Source organism: Ptychodera flava, chromosome 9 (assembly GCF_041260155.1).
Source record: "Ptychodera flava strain L36383 chromosome 9, AS_Pfla_20210202, whole genome shotgun sequence".
Classification (NCBI taxonomy): domain Eukaryota; kingdom Metazoa; phylum Hemichordata; class Enteropneusta; family Ptychoderidae; genus Ptychodera; species Ptychodera flava.
Genome location: NC_091936.1, coordinates 1858456 through 1878691, shown reverse-complemented (window position 1 = coordinate 1878691; position 20236 = coordinate 1858456). Strand labels below are relative to the sequence as shown.

Genomic DNA, 20236 nt, shown 5'->3' with positions numbered 1-20236 from the left:
TACTCGTCTAGTGAGTGTAACCCTGGTAATGTTAGCATATCTGTGTCTTTTTAAGGCATATTGTTCTGCTCTGTATTGTTCCCATCTTTGGAGTATTTACACTGAGAAATGTATCAATGATGTCAAAGTTGTATATAATAACGCTTTTAGAATATTGTTGGGTATTAGACACCGACTGAGTATTTCAGAAACTTTTGTCAGTCATTGCATCATGACATTTCAAAGTAAACAACGGATGGCTTGTTCTAATTTTTACGTTCGTTTGATGGAAAGCGAAAATCATCTCATCGCAGCAGCTTTATCTTTTGATATAATTCGACACAGCGTCTTTTGGCGCAAGATTTTCTCAGAATGTTTTTAAACTTTATGTACTTTTGAGTTTTGTTCCAAGTGAAGAGTATGTCTAGTTTTATTTTATTTTCTTGTAGAGTAAGTTTTTTGTGTTTTCCTCTGGTTTTATGAGTACGTTCTCGAATTAAAGAATAAATAAAAAAATAAAAATATGACAACAACACCCAGTATCACTTCACTAGTTCCACACTTTAAGTGTTTGGAATTTACATGTACACAAATGTACATAATACAGCCCTTCATTTTATCAAACTGACTCCGTTTTCTTTGCTTTGATTTTCCATTGAAGCGTTCAAAACATAAATGGTTCATGGAAGAGTTTAAGACAAAAACCTACTAAGAGAACAGTGCTGTTGACTAATAATATTTGGTTTTGAACATGGAGGTACTTTTTTACCTCTATGGTTTTGAACTACGCCCGATACAAGGACTAAGTGTTACACGACAGCACCAATTGTGCTACTTGCAGTCGACAATCAAGTTAACGTTTCGCTTCGTTTGTCTGTGGACCGCTAGAACATCTTGCTTGCTCGTTGGTGTTTAACCAAAGTTCACAAGGCCGACTGTTACCACGATATATCGACGCCATAATAAGTATACATTTTATAAAACAGAGCGGCCTTATCATATCAGTCTTGTCGAGTTGCACGAGCCGTCATGTATACTTTCTGAGACCGAGAGTAGGGCTTCAAATTGTTTCGATGTATACCGATACCGTTTTACGACAGGCATGCAAAACTCACCGTCATCCTGGGCTGTAGGCCTAAATGTCGCAAAAAATACGCCTTTCAAGATTTTACGGTGTCGATGATTTTAGCAGTATCGGGTGTCTGTCAAACTTTTCAGAGTCATTTTAATAACTTTAAGCTTTTAAAAGGGCAATGAGACCCAGCAATCGCTCAGGCAAAACTTTTCGATCAGAAAATATGCATTCATTTCCGCGAGTGGCGTTTGCCATTCACGTTGTCTGCAATTTCTATAATCGAGAAAAAGTTACGGTACTTGTCCTTTTAATTAAAAGTATAACTTCATCTGTTTCTTCATGAATGCAACAGAGGCCACATTAAGCATATTTATTTTTGAAAAATGCTGAAAGTAATCCATCTGTCATATCAAAATACATACCAAGTATTTTCTCCCTTCTGTTAAAAAAAGACGTAGTAATCAATGTTTATATAAACAAGTCATTGTCAATGACACAGTCCCCACTTGTAAAAGGAGTATTAGTCTTGATGGGGCAGGGAAATGTGGTCATTAAAAAGTATCGCTGGAGTGTATAAGTTCACATCTATGGGCACATAGGTTTATGTCATTTTTCCCAATTTATAACAAGAGGCATGTCTAAGTTATGGTTCTAAATCGGTAAAAAAGATCAGACCTCTAGCTGTGTTGGCCAGCCAAGAAATACATATGTGCATAATAAATGAGGTACGAGATGTGAAATCTGAAGGTCTAATATCCTATCAAAATTGAAGCTTATAGAACTTGTGGTTACTGAGTTATGCATATATATGTATAATCAAGGTCTAAGGTCATCAAGGTCACGTGACATTTTGAAAAAAAATTGTATTGCTAAGTTATCCCTATATACCAAAAATCAGACCTCTAGCTCTATTGGCTCACTCAAAATTAGATATGCGCATAATTGATGAGGTACAATATGTGGCGTCATAAGGTGTCCCATCATACCATATATGAAAAGTTTGGCACTTGTGGTTACTGAGTTGTGGACAAATATGTATATTTGAGGTCAAAGGTCACCAAGGTCACATGACATTTTGAAAAAAATTGTATTGCTAAGTTATCCCTATATACCGAAAATCAGACCTCTAGCTCTATTGGCTCGCTCAAAATTAGATATGTGCATAATTAATGAGGTACAATATGTGGCGTCATAAAGTGTCCCATCATACCATACATGAAGGGTGTAGCACTTGTGGTTACTGAGTTATGGACAAATATGTATATTTGAGGTCCAAGACCACCGAGGTCACGTGACATTTTGTCAAAAAAATTGTATTGCAAAGTTATCCCTATATACCGAAAATCAGACCTCTAGCTCGATTGGCTTGCTCAAAATTAGATATGTGCATAATTAATGAGGTACAATATGTGGCGTCATAAGCTGTCCCATCATACCATATATGAAGGGTGTAGCACTTGTGGTTACTGAGTTATGGACAAATATATATATTTGAGGTCAAAGGTCTCCAAGGTCACGTGACATTTTGTCAAAATATCTGAAATATCTGCGTGAACGAATGGACTCACGGACGGACATGACCCAATCTATAAGCCCCCTGGACTTCAGCCATGGGGACTAAAAAACTGTGTCACTGCATCCTTTTTGCAATATGAATACGATGAGAAACTAAATTTTTCTTGGCCTTATACATGGGAGTCTATGGTCTGCCTTATACATGGGAGTCTATGGAGACTGCCTTATACATAGGAGTCTATGGAGATGAAAACTAAAAAGTCCTCTAACACGGCCAAATTTGATCGCATTGTGAAACAAATCGACGTGCATCTGTATAGGGTAGGGTACTATCCTTGTGCAAAGTTTGAAAGAAATTGACCTGGGCATGTCTGAGATATCTGCGTAAACGGACGCACGGACGGACGCACACACGGACGGACATGACCAAACCTATAAGTCCCCCCGGACGGTGTCCGTGGGGACTAAAAAATTATTCATACACTTACGACTGTTTTCAAGGTACTAAGTTATTCACTCACTCTTCTACCACTCGCGTTGGCTAATTTCAGAAAAGATTTTCAGCTCGCCAACCATTTTCAAATCACAATATCACATGCCCTGGTGTAGTGTACATTTGTACACAGCAATGTAGAGAACACCATTCCCCATAGAAAGTCGTGAGAGACAAACTTTCTCGCTTTCATCATCAACATGTAGCCTGTGCATGAGCCTTTATTCCCCGACCCCTGGGTGTTTGACATCATTTTATAGTCCTAGAGGAGGGATTTGACATAGCTAGAAAAATGTCAAATTCTCCTGTTAGTCCCATAGTCCCCCCTCCCCCGTGGTGGAAAACATTGATAAATGTGTGCGCATGACAATGAGGAAGATGAGGGCTGTGATATTTTAGTCCTTTTGAGTGAATACTTACTGACTCTATTGATAAAAGGACATGAAAAATTAAAGATTATAACATTCAAAAGCATAGTATTGGTGGAGAAGTTGACTTTAATGATCGTTAACAACTACATTTATTGAGGACCAGCAGTTTTCTGTAAGGACCTGAAGTTTTGGCTTGGTGCAGGCCCTTATGACCTGAAGCTAATTTCTCTTAATTCGCACACTGCTTAAGAATTAAAATTTCAAAGTAACTTACGTAAACATATGATCAGTTGATATAATACAAAATTTTAAGAACATCAACAGTGCATTCAACTTTATGTTATGGAACTCAAAGAAAGATATGCAAAACAAACATTCTACGGTAAACTAATTAAAATAAAGTGCTTAACACTGCTTCAAAATACAGTAATTGGCAAATTGCAGACATACAACTACATCAAAATGTCAATGTTTTCTTCCATATGTCATAGCTAAATAGGAAAATGGCAACTAGTATGTCATTGTATGTTATACAGACCATGACTTGTTATTTGAAGAGGAGCAATTTAAAAAATGATTTGATCTTACCTTGGTATCTAGATTTAGTATTATTATAAACAGAGGTACTCATGCACTCAGGTATGGGTGTACGGTTACGAGTTGCATTAAACCGTAAATTAGTCTTAGTCTTAGGAGGAGGAGTAGGAGGTGCTTGAGAATTGATGGAGGAACCTGAACTCTGGGAGGCAGGACTGGATTGGACACTGGTGTGTGTGCTACCTTGGGAGCTTTGAGATCCTTGTGAACTTGAACTTGATTGAACGCTGGCCATGGAACTGGTATCACTGCTACGCATGCTGCCCAAATTACTTGTGTAATCTGACATTTCCTTCAGAGTTTGTTCATAGTTGCTGTACAGTTGTTTTCCATGCTGTAAAAATACATGAGCTTCTGAATTATATTACAATGCATCAATATGCACAAGTGTCTGAGACAAGAAGTATTTAAAGTGCAAGTGATGAACAACACAGCTCTACTCCGATTTTTGTAACACAAATAATATCGATTATCTGACTCTGTCTGCTTTTGAAACACGACCCATTTCTACATTGGAGACAGCTGAATTTTTACTCAGTGTTAAGTACTGCTTACATGTAAAGTATGGAGACTGTTTGATTCACTCTTAAGCCAGCAGCAACAATATCAAGGATGCTTTTCACATAGTTTAAGTATTACTTCTAACAAAGTATTTTGCATTTGGAATGAAAGAATATGTCACTGAACTTGATGGTCAAGTATTCGAGCTATGTGAAAGCTGGTGATCAAATGTTCAAAATGTTAATATGTGGTTCAGCAATTTCCTATCTATGTTGGTCAACTTTGTATTAGCACATACTGTCATGAAATCTCTTGCATATAGAATGATGTCGAATGGTTGTTGTCAAACATCTGCTGGCAGTTATGACATGCGAGTTCTTCTCGACAAAGGCAAAATCTTGTTGCGTTCTATTGTCAGTTCACACACTAGTGATTCAATGGTTTCATCTAAAAGCTGAAGTACAACACTGCTGTCTTTTGTTACCATGTAAATGCACTAATTCCAATCTAGGTTATGTCCATGTTTTCTCTATGGTATTTATTTTTGCAAAAGAAACAATAATTTTTCCATGACATAAATAACATACACGGTAGTACCGTGATTGAAATTGCTCTTACCTTTGCAATGCGAATTCCTGTTATCCAACGCTGAGCAGTCCTATAGTCTTCAGCACACATATACTTTATGTATTTTGATTTCTGCATAATTTGAGGATGCTAGAAATGAAATATAAATGTTAGACTGGGGTATATGAGATGGAGTACTATGTCACATTTTGTAAAATCATGGTGTAAAAAGTATTCACTGACAAGCTGATTGACAATTACAGATGGGTAGTTCTAACAATTCTGTAATCAACTCCAGTATAATTACAGTGCATTGTTCAGTTCAGAGATGCCTTAAGTAGATGTGGTAACAGCTAAAATTATATTAGGCAAAAAATCAAGTACAGAAAAATCAAGTACAAACAGACAAGACTGAGAACAAAATTGCTTATCCGAGTATATTATAGAGTGCAAAATTTTTGCTTGACAGGAGTATATTATTGCTATTATTTTATACTTTTTGAAATTGATGCAAGTGAATTTTAAATGTTGATAATGAATATAGAAAATACCGCAATTATACGGTGTCGCTCAAATTTGATCAGAATTGGTACATACTAAAGATCAACAATAAGTGTTATTTCTATCTGTTCAGTGCAGGAAAATTATATGTTGATGTTATGACAATTTCTGCACAGTACTACCAGAAAAACAACAAGAAATATTTAAACCAGAAAATTAAGAATGACAAAAGTAAATAAGGTCTGAAACTTTAGGTACTGAAGGTCAACTTTAGCAACATGCATAGCAGAGAATCTTTCAACCATGGATGTACAAAAATAGACATCCATGGTTTCAGCAGATCTGTTAATATGTCACAGTTCATAAACAATGACAGGAAATGACCAATTAGCTGTTTCAGTTACTGCTACCACTCCCAAACATAATAGGTACCCTGCATACAAATAGGTTAAAGGTCAAAATCCTCTTATTCAGATGTGTGGGCTGATTCAGTTCACTGCCACCACTCCTGCACACTTGCAGTATTTCCCTTTTTCTTACCTCATTTGCACATTTTTGACACTGATGTGTTCATTTGGACAAATTCACATCTCAACCCCTACATCTACCTTTACACCAAATACTGAGACGGTAGCTTTGGCGGTATGGGAGCCTTTGTGTGTGACGGACATACATCCCCACATACATACCCACAAATATACAGACATACAGATGCCACTCAGACTCATCATATAAGCTCTTTTTGGTATTTATATATAAAACCAAATATGAGCTGAAAAATGTAAACAGAGTTTGAAGCAAATGAAAGTCATCAAGCATGATCGGCCCCGAATCTGAATACTATATACACTCCACACTGCACTTTACATGCATGTTTAACACACAAATAATGTGCAGTATATTCATGATTCAATTTTGAAATAAAAAATACCGCCAATGATGCGGTTTTGCTCACATTTGATCAGAATCGGTACATACTACGGTAGTATTGGTACCAAAGATCAACGATGAATTTTGTTTCTATCTGTTCAGTGTAGCAAAATTCTATATTGATGTTATGACAATGAATTCTACACACAGTACAACCAGAAAAACAAGAATGACAAAAGAAAGTAAGGTCTGCAACTTAGGTACTGGAGGTCATCTTTAGGAACATGCATATCACATGGCAGTGTAGTTGGCCGGCCTTGGGTAGCTAAAGCGGTTAACTGTTTATGGCCAGCAACCAATTTATGAGTTACTATTCTGACAGAGACTCATTGCTACTTCAAACCTTGAATATTCTGCAAAGGAAAAAATGTTGTCATGCTACTTTATCAGAGCTGGATTAAAAAAACAACAACTTTGCAATGAAAAAAAATCATTAAGCACTGAATGTTATTATGCATTGAATGAAGAAGTTGAAATACCCCAGTAGATGTGCCTACCTTCAGTGCGAAGCAAAAGTCTGTTGGTGCCTTGTATTTCTTCTTCCAACCTACGCCATTGTACACATTTACATGTTCAAACTGGACATAGCAAACAAGGTCTTTCAATGACTGAAATGTAAAGATAAAAGTGCCATTATGACAATGTGCTCCCATTCTGATAAAAAATAACACATAATTGATCCATATATATACCGGTATATATCAGGGTTCTCCCAAGAGTTCCAAGAGTGCTGGACGGTTCATTAATATTCATGAGCATTAATATTCATGAAAAACTGTAACATTTTATATGCTTGTATGTTTACTTTCTTAGGGCTGATGTACAAATAATAACAGCCATTTCCACTGTACCTTCAAGGTATTTTTTCAGTTTTAACTGAACAATACAGAAAGAAAAAAATCTTTAGTAGTTGTAAAGGAATATTTTGAAGCTTCTGAAAAATAACGTACCACTTTGTCATCATTTTCCTGTGCTTATATAATCCCTGTCCACTATGAAGTTTGGATTACTATCGCACTGACCCATCATCCTAAGTTTTTCAAATGACCTAGGTGGTCTTCTTAATGCTCATGCCCAGACTCAGTAGAGTTTAAACCAACAACTTATGGTTGACTAATCGGCCATAGTTTTGAAAGTTAAATTTCTCGATGTCAAATTCGCTTCAATTGCTTCCTGATAGTCATTGTAGAATGGGAAAATTCACAAACAGAGAGGCTTGTTGCCACGGACAAGTAACTTTTGGCTTATTGACCTAAAAACTGAGTGAGTTTTCATTGGTAATTCAAAGACTGGATTCGTTGACACCAAAGGTTGCTCATGACTTTCATTGCATGCAGTCTTTCCACAATGCCACTCATTGAGTTTGAACTTAACATTGAAGAGTACGTTTTTGTAGAAGTCCTGTTTTTTGTGCGGATTTTCGCTACCGTACTTCATTTTACAAAGCAAAAAAATCTTCAGTTTTTCTCCTCCTTTCGATCGTACAAAGATACTGTGTGACAGGAAAACCGTGTCTTGTTCATAGGGCAATGAGCTTGTGAACATACGTTCAACAGTTGAACAGCTTTTCATATGCAAAATCAGTGTACGGTAATTAACCGGTGGTATTGTTTAAATAGCATTTTATTGAACGGCATTATATAGTACCATTGTTTTCATCAACTCTTCATGCAATTTTATAAACTGCTTGACCTCAAAAGTGTGATTGTTCAAAGCATTGAACAGCAAGTGCCGGACGGTCACTTGTCAATGCTGGTCGGAAATTCTGAGTGCCCGACAGGCCCAACTGGTGCCGATCGGCGTGGGGAGAACCCTGATATTTATATATAATAATATATATAATAATATATATATATATATATATATATATATATATATATATATTGCTAGGCCTGGAAGTTATCGTTGTTACTCTACAGACTGTTTCATGCGCTTGGCAATTGTCAGGAGACTCCTGACGAATGCCAAGCCCATGAAACTACAGTGGCTTAAATGAGGCCACAGTTCTTAATTTTTTAATTCATATCTATAATTTTTTTTATTTCATACCTGTAATTCTTTTTTTCATACCTGTAATTTTTTTTCATGCCTGTAATTTCTTTTTAATTTTGTGACCATTAAACCTACCGGTACTGTTTGCTGTCAGCCTGTGTCAAAAGCCTACTTTTGCCTCAAATATGGCATTGTTGAACCCAACAAATATCCCTACTTACATGCTACTCAGTTGCCCTCAGAATCGACGTTTTATTCACTACACGATAAAAACGCTTGTTTTCAGCACTGTGCTACATAGTTGATGGCTGTCACAGGACCTATACCATGAATGTCGTCATCACCCCTTTTTCAGCACCTTTTCCATTGCAGGCATGAAGTGAGTCAATTACGATTGTGTTTGAGTAGTGCATGTAGATGGAGATACTTGTTGGATTCAAGAATGCTAAATTTTTGGCAAAAGGTAAGCTTTTCACCAAGGATGAACAAGGCTATCAGTGGGTTTAAAGGTAACAAAACTAAAAAGATAGGGCCAAAGTCCCTGAAGCTACTATAGACATGGATACAAAATTAAGTATTTCCTGACTGTACCAAATTATCTCACTAAGGTCATCCTAGGGACTTGTAAACCAAATATTAAAGCTGTCTGACCAGCGGTTTTGAAAAAACAAGCGACCTAACAGTTGACAGAGCTCTGCTATGTTATGTAGAGAATAACTTTTTGTGACACATGTATTGATGAAGAAGGTGGATATCTTTGATAGCTCATTTCAGGATGGCCTGACCAAAAATGGCTGCAAAAATACAAAATTGATGATTTCATCATTATTTCAATATATTACATTAAGATAAAGCCTAGGAACCTGTATACCAAATATCAAAGCTATCAGATGAGTAACTTTTGAGAAATTAATATTTTAACCAAAAATGGCAAAAATTGACTTAAAACTACAAAAATTGAAGATTTCATCAAATTTAAATATATCACACTAAGACAACCCCTAGGAACCTGTATACCAAATATCAAACGTATCAGACAAGTAGTTTTTGAGAAACACATTTTTTGACCAAAAATGGCAAAAATTGCACCAAAATACAAAATTGCAGATTTTGTCATATCTTCAATACATCATATTTAGTTCATCTGTAGGAACCTGTATACCAAATATCAAAGCTGTCAGACAAGCGGTTTTGATGAAATAAAGTTTTGACCAAATATGACATTAGACAAGCTCAAATATTACAAATGTAACAATTTTGCTATCAAATGGTTTAGTTCATATCTACAAGACAGAAAACAGTTTGTTTCCATTAAGGGAACATGCTCTAAAGTCAGTGACATTGTAAATGGAGTTCCTCAAGGCAGTATTCTCGGACCCCTTTTATTTATTTTATTTATGAACGATTTACCATTATCCATCGAATCAAATATAGACATGTTCGCCGATGATGCCACTATTAGTGAATCAGATAATAATATTTCGGAATTAGAAACCAAATTAACAGTTGCTATGAATGGGATCGTTATGGTGTGAACAAAACAAAATGGTTGTAAACGTAGGAAAAACCAAAGCAATGCTCATAACAACGAAGCAAAAACTTTCTAGGCTCTCAAAATCCAATCTTGACATCTATTTACACAATTGTTTACTGACATCAGTTACATCTGATCAACTTCTTGGTATCATTATCGACCAACACTTGACCTGGAAAGACCACATTCGAAAAATTGCTGGCACTGTTGGTAGAAATCTAGCACTGTTGCGTAGATTACGTTGTTTTCTGCCAACCGAAACACGTGTTCTTTTTTATAAAGCTTTTATACAACCCCACTTTGATTACTGTAGTACAATTTGGGGTGGCACGAGTCATATTAAACGCCTTCAGATTCTTCAAAATATGGCTCTCAGATTAATTACGAATGCCCCTAGAGCAACTCCATCTGCACCACTTTATGAAATATGTAAAATAATGCCGATAAAAATCGTGTCGAATACAGAACAAGTTGTTTCGTGTATAAAGCCGTCAATAATATGTTGCCCCAATATATTACAAATTTGTTCACTAAAATAACCAGTGTATCATCTCGCAGTACGAGATTCAGCAATCAAACCGATATTCTGTATGTCCCTAGGGCGAGACTTGTCGTAACGTCACAATCTCTTAGACACCATGGTGCCGTCACTTTCAATTCACTGTCAGAGAGTGTTCGATCATCACCTTCGTTGAACACCTTCAAAACAAATTACATCAGGACATACTTGACGTCAAGTAATGTTTAAATGTTTTCGTCTTTAAGCTTAAGAACATTGCATTGTTTGTACTGATCATTTTACTGCCCTTTGTTTGATGTTTTTAGTGTATGTTTTTGTGCTTTGTAATTTTATTTCTTTATGTACTTTGTATGTCATAGAGGGCCCTGGGGAAGATTAGCATTTATGCTAACCAGGTTTCCTGTTAAGGATGTTTACCCTCTTTAAATAAAGTTTAAATAAATATGACAAAAAAATTCCTTAAAAATACAGATTTGCATATTTCATCACAATTTGAACAAATCTAAGTTGGGTTATCCCTAGGGACCTGTATACCAAATAACAAAGCTGTCTGACCAGCGGTTATGAAGAAGATTTTTTACCAAAAACGCCTTTTTTGGCACTAACTTGCATATTTTCAACAATATCAAAAAATTAAAAAATAGCGACAATGTCACTGGTCGCTCCCATATAGTTATCAAAACAAGCTAAAATCAAGCTAAAAGATTTTTTTATCACAAATAGAAACAATTCCCCCAATAAAATAAAATTATGCAAATTTCACCAGAATTTGATCAAATCTTACTGACATCACCCGTAAAAACCTCTACACTAAGTTTCAACTCAATCGGACGTGTGGTTTCAGAGTTAAAAAAAAATTTTGATCAAAAATGAAAAAAATAGCCAAAAAATGCAAATATGCAAATTTCACCACGATTTGCCCAGATTTGGGAAAGGTCACTCCTATGCACTTCCATACCAAGTTTCAAATCAATCAGACTTGTGGTTTCAGAGAAGAAGATTTTTTGACCAAAAATGGGAGAAAATTACAAAAAAATTCATGAAAAATAGCAAGTCCAAGATACTGACCCAAGATGTGCACAATCATTTCCGGTCAGCCCAAAGTACTTACATGCTAATTTTTCATCTAATCTGCTCAGTGGCTATTGAGATTTTCAATAAAATGTGAACTTGTAAACATATATACATATGGCTATGGGAGCTAACAAACGACCCAATGCTCGACAGAGCTCTGCTGTGTTATGAAGAGAGCAACGTTTTGTGACATATGTATTGATGAAGAAGGTTGAGATCTTTGATAGCTCATTTCAGGATGGCCTGATCTAAAATGGCAAAATTAGCTGCAAAAATACAAAATTGATGATTTCATCATAATTATGTATAAAAATGTATACCAAATATCAAAGCTATCACATGAGTAACTTTTGAGAAACAAATATTTTGACCAAAAACGGCAAAAACTGACCCAAAAATACAAAATTGAAGATTTCATCAAATTTCACTATATCACACTAAGAGAACCCCCAGGAACCTGTATACCAAATATCAAAGGCATCAGACAAGTAGTTTTTGAGAAACACATGTTTTGACCAAAAATGGCAAAAATTGCACCAAAAATACAAAATTGCAGATTTCATCATATATTCTGTATATCATATTTAGTTTATCTGTAGGAACCTGTATACCAAATATCAAAGCTGTCAGACGAGCGGTTTTGATGAAATAAATTTTTGACCAAAAATGACAAAAAAAATTCTTAAAAATACAGATTTGCTTATTTCATCACAATTTGAACAAATCCAAGTTGGGCTATCCCTAGGGACCTGTATACCAAATATCAAAGCTGTCAGACGAGCGGTTTTGATGAAATAAATTTTTGACCAAAAATGACAAAAAAATTCCTTAAAAATACAGATTTGCATATTTCATCACAATTTGAACAAATCCAAGTTGGGTTATCCCTATGGACCTGTATACCAAATATCAAAGCAGTCTGACCAGCGGTTATGAAGAAGAAGATTTTTTACCAAAAACGCCTTTCTTGGCACTAATTTGCATATTTTTGGCAATGACAACTTCATTTGAACAAAATCTCATCTACAGCCCATCATCCATGTACACACCAAATATCAAGATGAAATGTGCAGCGGTTTTGGAGTTTTTGATGTTGACGGACAGACATACAGACATACAGACATACAGACATACAGACATACATACATACAGACATTTTCCTAGCCTATAAGAATAGCTTCCATTACCATATATACATATGGCTATGGGAGCTAAAAAAATGATTTCTCAAAATTTTATTTTTCATCTACACAACAAATATCAAATCAGTAAGTACTGCGGTTCTCAAGATATTTGAGTGGACGGACGCCTCACAAACGGACATACATACATACATACATACATACATACATACATACAGACTGACGCCGGACGCCGGACAGATACCAATAGCTTCTATAGACTATAGTCTATAGTAGCTAAAAAATTACAGGCATGAAAAAAAAATTACAGGCATGAAAAAAAAATTGCAGGGATAAAAAAATTACAGGTATGAAAAAAAAATTACAGGCATGAAATAAAAATTACTGGCATAAAAAAATTACAGGTATGAAAAAAAATTACAGGCATGAAAAAAAATTTACAGGTATGAATTAAATTCAAAGAAAACAGACATAACCTGAGAAAACTTTGATTTGGACGGACATACTGGTACATATGTATACATAGATATACACACATATATACTGCTGACTTCGTGTATAGTCTCTCTTTGGTAATGCATATACCAAATGTGAGCTAAAAATTCAACAATGCGGCCAAATGATGGAACAAATAACATTTATGATAAGTGTGAAACCAAACCTTAGATTTGCCCTTTGGACAGTAGTATATTCCAGATCCTCTCAGCATACAAAAATGTTTCTTCCATGATTTCTTGCCTTCTGCTTTGAGAAATAGAAATCCCTCAAGTTCAACGACTGAATTAGCACCACTAAGAAAAAATTCATCAATCAAATCTTGCTTTGTCTTCTCTGCAAATTCTTGAGCTGTATTTGAAGACTTGGTTGAAAGTAGGTAATGCTGCAAATGGAAAATCAAATAGTATTCGCTATATGATATTATATCATACCAGTATATTGATGGTGCAAATACAGTGATCTGATTGTCGAGATGCGAAAAGAACCTTGGTATATTGGTGATATTCAAAGCCTCATTACGCAGCGATATCATTACGCATCTCATAAATATTTATAATGCATGAGTATAAATAGGGCAACATAATTGGTACACTTAGTTTGTCACTCGATAACGGAGGAGCCACAGTAACACGACAGAATGGATCGTCCTAACACTGTAGCAGATGCAACCAGGTCTTTTGCTTCGGCTGTGTCCCGTCCTTCAATTTCTGGTAATGCTGCTACTCAGGTATCGACTCAAGACAATCCTGGTGCTGCGAGGACTCCGGCTCAAAACCCTTCTACCAGCGCACAAGTTCCTACACCTGTAGTAGTTACTGAAACAACCTCTAAAGAGTCTGAATCTCAGGTGAGACTCATATCATGTGTTTCTTTCATTCTATTCAAGTTTTACATTGCCTGATTGTCGAGTTACCCCTTTTTATCGTGCATATGCGGTCGGTCAAGTTTCAATGTTTCTGGGGTTGCGTTGAGACACGGTTATTTGTTATCTTCGTTGAGAACACGAGTTTTCAGTTTTTTGAACTGTTTGGTTTTTTAATTCGATCGTAGTCGTTCTGTGTACGTTGTTTATTTTTTTTTTTTCTCTTTGTTCCATTGGTGTGTGCGATAAGTTTGAAAATTTTTCGATTTTGAAATTCTCCTTAGCTCCTGTTTATTTTATTTTCTTGTTAGTAATTATTTGTAGCATACTTTGTATTCTGTCTTGTTGTATTCTTTTTTTCCTTTTTCTCTTTCATTCAGTTTTTCTCTTTTGTTTTTGTATACATGTGGTTGTTATATAGCAGCTTGTTACATGTGCTTTTAGGTGTTGTAAATTAGCGTTTTATACCTTTTGTTAGTAGTTTTTTTCCCTTTCCTTAGTTATGTCTTTGTTCACCTGTGCGAAGTTACGGTTTTTGCTCAGCGTTACAGGGACACCATCTTTATTTCCCTCCATTTTTACTTTTTTTTTTTTTTTTACTTTAATTTTGCTTACGTTGAGGACGCAACTAGCGGTCTTGCTTTGTAAAATTTGCATACGTTGAGGTATGCAACAGGTGATCTTGCTCTGTGAAAATTTGCATACGCCGAGGTATGCAACAAGTGGTCTTGTTTTGTGAAAATTTGCATACGCTGAGGTATGCAACAAGTGGTCTTGCTTTGTGAAAATTTGCATGCGCTGAGGTATGCAACATGTGGTCTTGCTGTGTAAAATTTGCATACGCTGAGGTATGCAACAAGTGGTCTTGCTTGTGAAAATTTGCATGCGCTGAGGTATGCAACAAGTGGTCTTGCTTCGTGAAAATTTGCATACGTTGAGGTATGCAACAAGTGGTCTTGCTTTGTAAAATTTTGCATACGTCGAGGTATGCAACAAGTAGTCTCGCTTTGTAAAATTTTGCATACGTTGAGGTATGCAACAAGTGGTCTTGCTTTGTAAAATTTGCATACGCTGAGGTATGCAACAAGTGGTCTTGTTTTGTGAAAATGGTGCTAAGAAGGGTAATTGCATAACTTTAAAATGAAAGGAAGTGTTATGCTTGCTCACGTGTTGAAATAATTTAAGCACTATTTTTCAGATGCCAGTGGCGTGTGCTTTGAAACAATTGGAAGAAAAAGTGGAAAAGCTACAGAAAGCGGCAGACTCTGCGAATGTCGATGAAGCTCTGCAAAAAGTTATGGATGTGGCACATTCTGGCGCATCGAGATACGCTATCATAATGCCCTGAGAGTGTTGGTAGATAGGGCTACCTTGGTGAATCACTCGAAACTTCAACGTTTCAGAGCTGTGCTAGCACAATTTGAGAGTAATGATTTTGGGAGTGACGCGGGAAAGTTAGTCCTCCTTCTACTTGGCAACAAAGAGGAAGAAGAAATCGCGTCAAAGTGGGCAATTTCTAAAGAACACGCGCAGTTATCCTCGTCCTTATCAATTTCAACGCCCTCAAGGCAGAGGAAGAGACATTAAGTGTTACGTTTGTGGAAACAAGGTCATATAGCCAGAAATTGTCCAGATAAGAAGTAGTCTGAATTATGATGGAATGACTGACTTGTACAGAATTGTGAATTGGCCAGTTCAGATGTATTTTGATTCTCACTTAGAGTGTCATTGTTATTGTGTAAAAGATAATTTGCCTGTGTAAAAAAAAAAAAAAAAAAAAAAAAAAAAAAAAGCTTTGTCTCATAACGTTTGATGTTTGCATAATAAAACAAGGGTTTAACATGATGAATGTGTTTGTTTTGTCTTGGGTATTCTTGCCTATAATGTGCTCACCGTTAAAGCAGTCCATTTTTCATAGTTCAATAAACTCCCGGATAGGGGGGCCACTCTCCGTGCCCTCTGCATTTTGCAGGCCGGCCTTTCGCATGGTCCTGTCCGGGGGTGTCCCCTTATGTTATCTAGAATGCACTGTTGGTTTATATTATAGCCCTAGTTTTTCTGTTTGTTCCTCATTAGATTGTTCAAGTTTGGGAGTTAAAGAATCCTGTCAATATCAAGCTACTTCCAAAAACTTCGTATGATTGGACAACGCTTGGGGGCACCCCCGGACAGGCTCCTGATGGTAACATGTTCGAAGTGTTATCTTTGGTCTCCAATGGTTTGAGAAAAGTATCTCTTAGTGAAATGTCATTCAGAAACCCAGATCAGTTTATTGCTGGCGAGCTGCACAAATACCCAGATGCATGGAATGAGCTTACGATGGATCTGGTAAATAAACATGAAATCATGTCTTGGATTTCGAATGGTGTGAAAGTGTCTCCATATCTACGCCATTTCTCAGGAGGTTTTAAAGGACAACAGTTTTTCCATGATCTGCCTCCTCCTAGACAGTTTAACAATCCCCCTAGCAACAAGGATTTTGCTCCATTTATAGCAAAGACGATAGCTGACCGATTAAAAACAGGTGCTGTTTCGGTTTGGGGTATTGTCGGTCGTGATCCTCCTCCTCATGTTGTGATGCCAATTGTTGTTGAGCCCAAGAAGCCAAGGATGTGTATAGACATGAGGTACTTAAATCTATGGATTCAAGATATTCCGTTCAAGCTCGACAAGTTGGTTGATGTTAGTCGTTACCTGCACAAAGATGACTATCAAGTCAAGTGTGATGATAAAAGTGGTTATGACCACATTCTTGTATATGAACCGGATAGAACATACTTTGGTTTTCAATGGGGGGAGTTTGGTTTGTGTGTAATACTTTGCCGTTTGGGTGGAACTTTCAGCTTATGTTTATCATACTGTTGGTTACGCCGTCACTAGTTATGCTAGAAAGCTTGGGGTTCCATGTATCCAATATATTGACGATCGCCATGCGGGACCTTTACTGGTATGTCACGCCCGGTTAGAAAGGAAATTGTCTCCTTTTGAACGCGCAGAAGCTTCGGCTTTTATATTAGCCTCTATTTGTGTACTGGCGGGTTATTTCTTAGCGTTACAGAAAAGTATCCTAACACCCGTTAAGTCTTTAGTTATGTTAGGTATGCAGGTTGACTCGTCTTTAGAGGCGTTTATTGTTCCACAGATTAAGATTGATAGATTTTGGAATTAACGAATGATATTCTTAGTAAACGGGCAGTCCCTCTCCCTCTGATTCAAAAAGTTATGGGGAAGTGTATGTCTTTCGCGCTTGCAATTCCATCTGCAAGATTATACATTCGTCAAATGGCTCTATCGGTGTCAAAAGCTCAGGGAAAAGCAACATTTCTTGTTCCAATAAGGCAAGAGTTAGCAGAAGAGCTAAGGGAATGGCAAAACATAATTGTTAATGCAGGTCCGTTCAAATGGCTTAAAGAAAGACACTATGCTCTTAAATTGTTTACAGATGCTAGCGCTTATAAAGGGGGGCTGTTTTACATCCCGATTCCACCGTTAACGAGAGTATGTCAGTTGAAATAAGCGATTTCTGGGAGGATTCATTCCGGAATGAGTCTATAAACGTAAAAGAAGCAGAAGCTCTACACCGCACTTTGTTAGCTCTTGGAGATAAAATAGATAATCTACGATTAGATGTGGCTGTAGATTCACTTGTATTAGTACAAGCGTGGAATAATGGTTTTCCTGGTTCAAAGTCATTAAAACTCAATCAGATCCTCAAGAACATATTTCACGTAGCTGTAGAACGAAATGTATGGTTGAATTTATCCCATGTTAGATCAGCAGCCAATCTTGCTGACTATGTATCGAGAAATGTAAACGAAAATGACACCACTCTTACTAGTACGGCGTGGCAGAGAATAAATGATCAGTTTGGTCCATATGATGTAGATGCGATGGCCATATGTTCCAACGCAAAATTGTCTCGTTTCGTAGCTCCTTATCCCCAACCTAATTGTGAAGGGGTCAATTTCTTTGCACATACGTTTCAAGAAGCCGATAGGTTGTTCATATTTCCCCCTGTATGCTTGCAATTGCCAGTGGTGAGACATGTAATTTCGGAAGGTTTATCAGCCACTGTTCTATTAGAAGTCCACAATTTTACGCCTTTATGGTGGCCATTAGTTAAGAAACATGGATCAGTCTGTGTGCAAGTTGCGTCTAAAGGAGAGGATAATTTCATTCTTGTCCCATCAAAAAATGGCTATGTTCACGCGAAAACTAAAGGAAAGTTATTTGCAGCAACTTTTGGCAGTTAGGCAATTACTATTAAAAGCTCCATCTATTGAATAATACAGCTGTTTCAAGATTAAAGTTGTGTACTTCTACATTTTATATTTCATTAGGAATGTTGGTTATGTGGTACTCAGTTACTCTGCAATTCTCTTGGTCAAGAGGACAAAAAACAGTGCCATATTTGCTCAGCCAAAGTAGTCAGCTCAGTTCCTTATCCGTCCGACAGAGGGCGCACTCAGGTTGATCTTGATATCATCGATGCTCGAATGAATGAACTACTGGGTTCAAATCAGCTTATGAAATCCAGAAAGACAAATTGGTACAAAATCTGGAATCTTTCTTAAGTGGACTCCCTCAGCCTAAAGACCTTACTCAAGCGATGCCAGTAGATATTGTCAGATTTCTTATCCATAAAGACAAACATGCTCGAACTCAGGTTCATATAAATACATGTCCGTTCCTGGGTAGTGTTACCAGAAAGTTTGATCAGTGTGAATGTCCTAAACGTCTACGTTTAGGCACCTTAAAAAATATAGCTGCTAAATTAAAGTCCTTTTATGGGGTGATGCTAAATCTGGTTTATGTAAGACAAACCAATCGCTTCTACCTTGGTTGACAGATATATTAAGAATCCGGTGAAGAGCAGGCCAAAGCACATATAACTCCTAAACAGGCCAAGCTGATTTTTACTAATAAGATAAGGATCCTTCTAGATTACATTTTAAGTAAACTAGTGTCTAGCACTTCACGTGTTGAAGCATACGTCTATGCTAGAGATATTACCATATTTAAGGTATTAATGATGTCCGGAGATAGGGCAGGAGATCTTGGCCAGATCAAAACTCAGGAAATCGTAAGGTTGCCAGATAATTCTGGTTTCATATTTAATCATACTTTTGGTAAAACTTTAAGAGGTGAACAGAGTAATTTATTCGCAATAAAGCGTTGTAATGACAAGACGTTATGCGCCGTGAGTACGATAGAGGAATACATTAAGTTAGCGAGAAGTTTTGATATAGATTTACGGTTTGGTTATCTTTTTCGTCCAACAACCCCATGTGGTCAAGTTGTGCACAAACCCATATCCTCTCAAGCTATTTACCAACGTCTGAAAACATATTTGCAAGTGTTAATATTGACCAAGGTGAAACTCCTCACAGCTTTAGGAGTGCATGTGCAATAATTTTAGCATTGGCAGGTTCACAGATCTCAGATCTCATGGACCATGTTGGTTGGAGATCAGAAAAGACTGCAAACCACTATATGCAGCTCCATAAGGTTGGAAAAGCAGAGGCTCCTGCTTCTAGGTTAATAGATGCTATTGATACTCGTGATGATATTACTCTTAAATATGAAAATTTGGAGAATATTGTAACTTCTTGTAGACCAGCCTTTTATCAGTAGCTGGTTTTTCTGTGAAAACTGTTACATTTGGATTTGTAATTTGACTGTACAATGTACGTGTAGTATAGGGTGAATATTTGCCACTTGTTTGTTCATCTGATATCTTGTGTCTGGAGACTGCTATGAATTTCTATTAGTTTCATTAAATATCAATGTGATTATTTTAGAGATGAACCTGTTTCATTTTTCAGTTTGAATGTGTATGGTTATCACTTTTATTCTTTGGATGTAATGATGTTCTCATATGTTAATTGCTGGGAATGTTTCTATTGTTATGAGGAATGGGGGAATTATTTTGAATAAAGGTTTTTGATTTATTTAGGTATGGGTTGTGTGTTTTATGGTTTAGGTAGAATTTTACGCTTTAGGCAGTATGTGGACGGTAAAAAGATACCCTTACCATTCCTTATAACAATAGGCTATATCATTGAGCTAAGTAATAAGGCTTTAA

The 20236-nt window shown here is 36.6% G+C and overlaps 2 protein-coding genes across 9 annotated transcripts in view; one reads left to right on the top strand and one right to left on the bottom strand.

The window, feature by feature from the left end:
- Nucleotides 1-20236, bottom strand: part of LOC139141358 (amyloid beta A4 precursor protein-binding family B member 1-interacting protein-like) — a 76555-nt gene that overhangs the window by 7839 nt on the left and 48480 nt on the right. For 5 of the 8 annotated variants that reach the window (XM_070710997.1, XM_070710998.1, XM_070711000.1 and 2 more), the window contains 4 exons: nucleotides 13453-13671; nucleotides 7027-7137; nucleotides 5150-5248; nucleotides 4022-4364 (listed from right to left, as the gene is read on the bottom strand). In XM_070710997.1, coding sequence (XP_070567098.1) covers nucleotides 4022-4364; nucleotides 5150-5248; nucleotides 7027-7137; nucleotides 13453-13671 — 772 coding nt within the window. The remainder of the gene's footprint in view (nucleotides 1-4021; nucleotides 4365-5149; nucleotides 5249-7026; nucleotides 7138-13452; nucleotides 13672-20236) is intronic. The other 3 variants (XM_070711002.1, XM_070711003.1, XM_070711001.1) reach the window with 1 other exon arrangement.
- Nucleotides 13817-17031, top strand: LOC139139694 (uncharacterized). The gene is made up of 2 exons (XM_070708554.1): nucleotides 13817-14136; nucleotides 16228-17031. The coding sequence occupies exons 1-2, from the start codon at nucleotides 13927-13929 to the stop codon at nucleotides 17029-17031; spliced, it is 1014 nt and encodes a 337-aa protein (XP_070564655.1). The 5' UTR covers nucleotides 13817-13926.

What these genes read in the sequence shown, in the direction of transcription:
- LOC139139694 (XM_070708554.1), top strand. Translation starts at nt 13,927, where the DNA reads ATGGATCGTCCTAACACTGTAGCAGATGCAACCAGGTCTTTTGCTTCG. An exon ending in CTAAAGAGTCTGAATCTCAG is followed by an intron (nt 14,137 to 16,227) that starts GTGAGACTCATA and finishes GTTCCTCATTAG; the next exon opens with ATTGTTCAAGTTTGGGAGTT.